Raw genomic sequence first — 7,504 nt, 5'->3', positions numbered from 1 at the left:
CATATTGCAAAAGACAAAATTCATCTACTGTTAAAGGCTTTCAAAGAGCGACTGACAAATTCATAACAGAAAGTGGAAAATGTAATCAAATATGTCGGTGCTAGATATGGCAAGAAATGTAAACATTTTTTTTCGATTTCTCTGAAACGGAGCAAAAACGAGCATATGTCTATAGGACTTTTTTTCTTAGTTTTTTACTCCTCTACACGCTCCCGAAGTTTTGCCATTTAATTTGGAAACACCCTGTATATATATTATTGTGATTTTCTTCTTTAGTCTGTTTTGTTTCTTGTGTATTATACTTACAACTTATATCGTTAATTCAAATATGTGGAGTCATATTATTCGTATTAAAAACATAATTTCTTTGTTATATTTATTACAGATTCATCGATAACGAAAGATAGCCCTGCGTTCTCGATGTTCAATGATTCGGAGGAGGAAGTAATATACGGATCGGACGAGGATAGTCGGCGACCGTTAACTCGCGCTCCACGAAACACAGAGGATAGTGACTGAGGGCCTTAAAAAAATTTCATATTTTCTGCTAATCATTATCGAAAGATAAATCGTTACATAAAAAAGTCAATGAGGAGACTTTCGATTTATATTTCTATTCTGATTCGTAGTCATACTGCCGTCATATTAAAAGTTGAAAAAAACAAACTAAAAAGTCATGTAAGTAATGTTGATAAATCAAATGTTAATTGTAAACAAAGACTTTGTGTCATGTTTATGCAGACTCTAAAGAAGAGATGCATATTGTACATAAACTGTGAGTATATACTAATGTGAATTTATTAAAGTTGAAAAGTAACGCGTTACACTTGTTTTATACCCAATAAAGGGGAATGGATACACATCACATTGAAATGGATTTAGATTTTCAGGAATACGCATTTGCGAACGTTGAAATGAATCCTTTTCAATCCCAATGCATTTTTATTCATTTATAGGAATTGCATAAAAGCATTTCTATGCCTTTCAATTTAAAAAAACTTCAGTTCTATAAATGCATTGTGAATAATAGTGCTCAATTCAAAATTCTGAATACAAAATGCAGTACTCCAATCCAACTGAATAAAAAAAGTGAAAATGGACTATTTTCGTTTACTAAGTACTTTCTTGGTAACGATCGTTGCTTTTTTCTGTCTGTAACAGTAACGATAATGTCGTTATATTTTTACAGTAACGCTAAATTTATGAAGTAAACTGTTACTTTTATTGCTACTTTAATGCCTTATTATTTTTATAACTATTCAATTGATTGCATTATTTTTATATATAATTGAAATTAAAAATATTTTATAATAGAAATTCAAATATTAAAAAAGTTTTATACATCGCATCTTAGACATTTCGATAGTCACTGTCAATATTGAAAATCTACAGTATACAGGAAATGTGAACTATAAATTTTCAGTATTAGTATAATGAATATTGGAATGTATTCTTAATAACGACATTGATGTTTAAAAGCTATGTTTAATAGCAATTTTTAATAAAATCATTGTTTATAAATTAGAATCCAATTTCCTCAAAATAAGCGTGTATTAAGAAATAATAATGTGTGTTAATAAATATATATATATATAAAATTATTGAAGATTTATTAGATATAAATTTAATGAAAAGGAAAGCTTACTATAAGACTAGTTTAAATTTTTTATTTTAATATTAACTTTCACGATTAGTATTGATTATTAAATAATGTAATTTTTAAATTTAATACTTTAACGTACATTACAATACAGTAAAGAAAAAGTAACGAATCGTTATTTTCTAAGTAACGGTAACACGTTACTTTTTAAAATTAGTAATGAATTACTTATGAACGGTAATCAATTACAACGGTAATTAATTTTTACAGAAAGTAACAGTAATGGTAACGCGTTATTTTTATGAAATAACTCCTGGAATTTATGTATCGCATTATGCAAAAAGTAACGTAAGAATCGATTGAATGAGGAACACACGGATGGAATGATAGGAGTAAGAAAAATAGGAAAAAGAAGAAATTTTACAAATTTATAAAATGTTAAATGTTGAAGAAAAATGTAAGATTAAATTTTTATTGATTTGTTTGATTTATACTTTTATGGCAAAATTAAGTGAGACAAAATTTTACAAATGAATAAGATACCTAAATATGACAAAATTTGATATTTCGTGATATTAAATTTTATATATTAGTTCATTTATAACTTTAAAACTGTACAGAAGTCATTCGCGGGTTATTTTTGTGTCCATTTTTGTCGAACTGAGTGAGCATTTCATGTATAACTTATTTGTTGTGCTTGTTTTGCGGTAAAGCTGGTTTTAGGAGTTTTGTCTGTAAATATTCTTTGTCAGAGATGGTAAATACTTTATGCACAAATTGATTGTTAACTGTTTTTATATTGGATAATATGGTGTGGCTCAGCAAAAATGTAGATACCTTTACAGCATTGCAGCATATTACAATGTTTCTCTAAATATTGCAACAATATCACAGAATATTGCAGCAATATTTTATTTTAGCGGATATAAAAATATTGATACAATATTGCAGCAATGTTTTATAAAATATTACATTGAAAGATTACAATATTTTATAAAACATTGCTACAATATTGTATCAATATTTCTATGTCCGCTAAAATAAAATATTGCTGCAATATTTTGTGATATTGTTGCAATATTTAGAGAAACATTGTAAATATATTGTTGCAAAATTATGCAATATTTTAATCATTAATTCAGTTTTATCAATATTTTAATATCATGCTTAGCATCACATTTCAAGATACACACGATAAAGTTATGATAAAAAAAGATACTCGGAGGTCTAGAAAGCACATTCGAAAGAGCTTGGAAATTTCCAGACTTGCTAACTCATTTTGCATAGGCGTTCTTATAGACTGTTTATAGACTTCCTGGACGTTTTCTTTTTACGAGGAGCGCGTCCATCTTGTGGTGAAGTTACGTGTACTTACGTTGAATATAATATTGCAACAATATATTTCAATTTTTCCTAAGGTATTGTTGTTGACAAACAAACCAGGAAGGGGAATCTTCCATTTCTTTCTATATTTCTAGTAAAGAAGATATTGAGATACTGAGGAAAATTTTACTGAAAATGCTTTTGTTACGTCCAAACTCTGACTAGCTGTGTGGTTAAGTAGAGTGAGAAGAAATGTAAGGGAGAGAGAATGGAAGGACGTTGACAGATACCCTGTCTCGCAGGTGCACGCACAGAGGCGAGTCCTACGAATCGAACGCACCTCTTATCGTTCTGGAAAGTGTGTCAACGCCTTAAAAAAGGACACTATAACACCTCTTTCTATGAGCTGTGCAATCATCGGTCCTGCTTCTGGATCAAGGAACTTATCCTTTTGACCCGGAACAGGATCACGTGCGAACTCAAGTAGTGAGGGGGGGGGGGACTGAGATAAGAGGTATTTCAAATTTACTATTTATCAAAGATATATTCATTTAAAAGTAATAAATTTAGTTTAGTATCTGGAGACACAGTAGTGTCTCGGCGCTAAGACACGGCGCGAGACACTGCTGTGCCTCCTTTACGGGAGCCGGCGAGTTGCGCCGGATCGAGATTAGAGGATCTCAATAACGGCTGTCCCGATCGAGTTATAACTTAATCGATAGCTTACACTCCAATTGTGTAATTTTACATGAATCACAAAAAAAATTTGAACTAAAAGTTAAATCTTTCATAATATTCATCACGTTTATACATTATCAATAATTAATAAAATATAACGCAAGAGTAACTCACATTATGTATTGTAAGTTATTCCTGTGTAAAAAGATTGAAGACTTTTTCGCAAAATTCAATATCAAAAAATGCTACAGGTGATGATTGGCTTGGAAATGATAAACATTCTGTTATATTCGTATCTTTATGGATTGAAAGATCCAAATCATTATTTTCCACATTTCTGCGAAGAGGAAGATCTAAAATACTATCTGTCACATTTCTATGGAAAGAAAGAACCAAAATCTAATCTGTTAATGTTAAATATAAATCACGCGCAAGCGCACAGTAAACAAGCTTTCAGACAAGAACGGACAGATGTTGCAGACAATTTTGGTCATCTATGGCCCTTCCAGTATGTATGTTCTAAGGTTCAGTAAGCAACGCGGATTACATTGGTACAGACCTAGAGGTAAATATAAAAAAAGAAAGGTGTGCTTATATGAGAATGTGTCTGCGTGCGTGTGTGTCTTTAAAAAGATATTATATTTCTTTGCTGGGAGAAGGGGGAGGGATCGCAAGGTTATCTTACGAGGAAAGGGAGGTGAATGGAATAATCTCTCAGAAATATATATCTAACAGGGATAAAGAGTAGGAGGATGCCGGGAATATAAACGATTATATTTTCATTGTCAAGTATTTTCGTTGTCATGGATATAGAAGATGGATGATATAGGATTATATCTGAATAGGATTAGGTGTAGTAAAAAGAAATCCATTATTTTGCATGAAATTGAAGGCTTTATTTAGTATAGTTAGAATGATCCGATTTAGGTCAAATATGCACCGTTTTGTTCGATAATTTGTTGCCATTTTGAAGGTAATTTCATTATGCCTCTCTCATAGAAACCCTCGTCCCTATTGGCAAAAAACTGGGACAGTTGATTTTCACAAGCTTCTCTTGAGTCGAATTTTTCACCAGCAAAATCATTTGCCATAGACAGGAACAGGTGGTAATCACTTGGAGCCAGATCCGGACTATAAGGTGGATGCATAAGAACCTCCCAACCAAGCTCCCGGAGCTTCTGGAGAGTCACTATCGATGTGTGTGGCCTTGCGTTGTCCTGATGGAACACAATTCCTCTCCTATTGGCCAACGCTGGCCGCTTCTTGGCGATTGCTTCCTTCAGACGGTCCAATTGTTGACAGTACAGGTCCGAATTAAGAGTTTGGCCGTAGGGGAGCAGCTCATAGTGGATGATTTCCTGCCAATCCCACCAAACACACATCCCACCAAAACCTTCCTGGCCGTCAATTCTGGCTTGGCCACCGTTTGCGCCGGCTCACCGCGATTCGACCACGACCGTTTTCGCTTGACGATAGGATTACACCTATCATATAGTTCGGGAAAATCTTGGAATTAAGCGAGTTGGAAATCAAGGAGTTTTTAAAGGTCGTGGGAATTTTGGTATGGTGAGGGAGGGACCTCTGAGATGGTCGGAGGAGGAGGAAATTGGTCAGCGATCGAGGGAGAAGAATATCGGGTATCAAGAAATGATAATGGATCAGTAGAGAAGGAAATATTGACAAGTCTAACGGAACATTGTCATCAGGTACGTGAGATGGAGAATCTCGAAAATATATATTTAACGGGCATGGTAAAGGATAGGGGGATGCTGGGAATATAAACTATTATATTAGGTTGATGCAAAAAAATGTCGGTTCTATATTGCTATTAAGAGCAGTTTTACAGTATTAAAAATTTTTATGCATAATTACAATATTTTGTGTATAATAAAAGTATTATTACGAATATCGGCGAGCGAGAGACACCGGTGTATCTCACTTGTACTAATAACAAATGTTCGAGATAGCGAAAAGACACCGCGAGCCGGCATCACGTCCTTTCGTACAGGTAACGTTGTATGCGTACGTAAACGGCCCGTATGTTGAGAAACGGTATGCGTGACTTTCTTTGAAATTCAACGCATCTTCGCCTTATATATTGGTCGTGATAAAATTCTGTCGCCACAGGTCCATTAGATGGTTACAAGTAGATGGATTGATCTCCAATTTCTGAAGGTGGCATTAATATTTGCCGAGTGCTTCCTTCGTGATGATGGAAACCGCTAACTATTTAGGCATGGGGCGTCGAAGGCATTGGTATGAGAATTACACGTTTCGCCGTCATACCCACAATATGGTTCTAAAATTGGTGGTATCTCCGAACCATAGTATTTTCTTATTTCCCACGTCCGTAGGACGTCTGACGGACGTAATTTGGACTTCCTATGGACAATGTTCAGAATCAGAAGTCCAGTGGACGTATAATGGACGTCCTTGTGTTATCTGGGTAACGTATTTAGGCATGGGTGTTGGTATTGGAGTTGTGTCAGGGAATAACATTTTTTCAATAATATCTGGGGAGTATACTTCATGTATTTCGAAATATACTTCCATTGGTTGCAAATTTATTGGTTGACGTCCAATTTCCGAAGGTTTCTGTGGGTTAACGTAATTTCTAAAAGTGGCATTAATCTTTGTCTTGTGTATAATAAATCAACCTGACTAAGACTCTTATAAATCAGAAAACAAGTCGTGTTATTTGCGCAACGTCTTCCGCGCTTGACTTCTATTGCCTTTGTTCTTTCCTTGGTTATACTTCCATTGATTGCAAATTTATTGGTTGACGTTTAATTTCCGAAGTGCAGAAAAGTGGATCTTACTATGTAGTTTGGATTCACTTTTTCAGGGTGCAGTAATTATATATAAATAAATATAAAATATGTCAAATTTTTATATAATTATATACAGAGTTTGAAAGTAACTAGTTACTTGTAACTTGAACCGTGCAAAAAGTTACAGTTAAAAAGAACAGGCCTTATAAAACTTTTGTCTGGAGATTTTTTGAAAAAACTTTTTTTCGAGATATTCAAGTATATGGGTTAAAATGATACAATTAACATCACATAATACGTATGTTTTTAATAGAAAAACATTGTAAAAGTAAAATCTACATGCGTATATCCACAGTTTGTTTCGAATAGAACATCCAATGAATATCTATTTTATATCCATGGACATGCGGACGTGATTTGGATTTAAAATGAACGTCCTTGGGCTAGTCAGTGCTATCTGGGTATTGCTCAAAGTCATGAGCAAAATCAAGAGATCATATGGTATGTCAAAGTTAAGGCCATTGAAGGTTATTCCTTTCATTGGAGTGAGGAGTGTTTTTCAAGTTGTATTATGAAATATAGTTCCATTGATTGTCAAATCATAGTTTGAATCAAATGTCACATCAAACTGTTTGATGTCCATTTTATGAAGGTGGCATTAATATTTGCCGAGCGCTTTCTTCGTGATGATGGATACCCCTAACGTATTTAGGCGTGGGGCGTCGAAGGTGTTGATGTTGGAATTGTGTCAGGGAATAACATTTTTCAATAATAATAATAATAACAACATTTAGGGGGATAACATTTTTCAATAATATCTGGGGAGTATATTTCATGTATTTCGAAATATACCTCCATTAGTTGCAAATTTATTGGTTGACGTCCAATTTTTGAAGGTGGCATTAAAATTTGCCGAGTGCTTCCTCCGTGATGATGGATGCCGTTAATGTATTTAGGCATGGGTGTTGGTATTGGAGTTGTGTCAGGGGGGGATAACATTTTTCAATAATATTTAGGGAGTATATTTCATGAATTTTGAAATATATTTCCATTGGTTGCAAATTCATAGTTTGACGTCCATTATATGAAGGTGGCATTATAATATTTGCCGAGTGTTTTCTCCGTGATGATG

The 7,504-nt window shown here is 33.8% G+C and overlaps 1 protein-coding gene across 2 annotated transcripts in view; it reads left to right on the top strand.

The window, feature by feature from the left end:
- Positions 1–634, top strand: part of LOC108720248 (transmembrane protein 181) — a 10,102-nt gene extending 9,468 nt beyond the window's left edge. For both annotated transcript variants that reach the window (XM_018444144.1, XM_018444142.1), the window contains exon 13: positions 386–634. In XM_018444144.1, the coding sequence (XP_018299646.1) occupies positions 386–519 (134 nt within the window). In that variant the 3' untranslated portion in view covers positions 520–634. The remainder of the gene's footprint in view (positions 1–385) is intronic.
- Positions 635–7,504: the final 6,870 nt, after the last annotated feature.

This window comes from Mycetomoellerius zeteki, unplaced genomic scaffold, assembly GCF_001594055.1.
Source record: "Mycetomoellerius zeteki isolate Tzet28-1 unplaced genomic scaffold, Tzet1.0 scaffold149, whole genome shotgun sequence".
Lineage (NCBI taxonomy): Eukaryota > Metazoa > Arthropoda > Insecta > Hymenoptera > Formicidae > Mycetomoellerius > Mycetomoellerius zeteki.
Note: the sequence above shows the minus strand (reverse complement) of the source record. Positions and strands in the feature narration are given on the sequence as shown.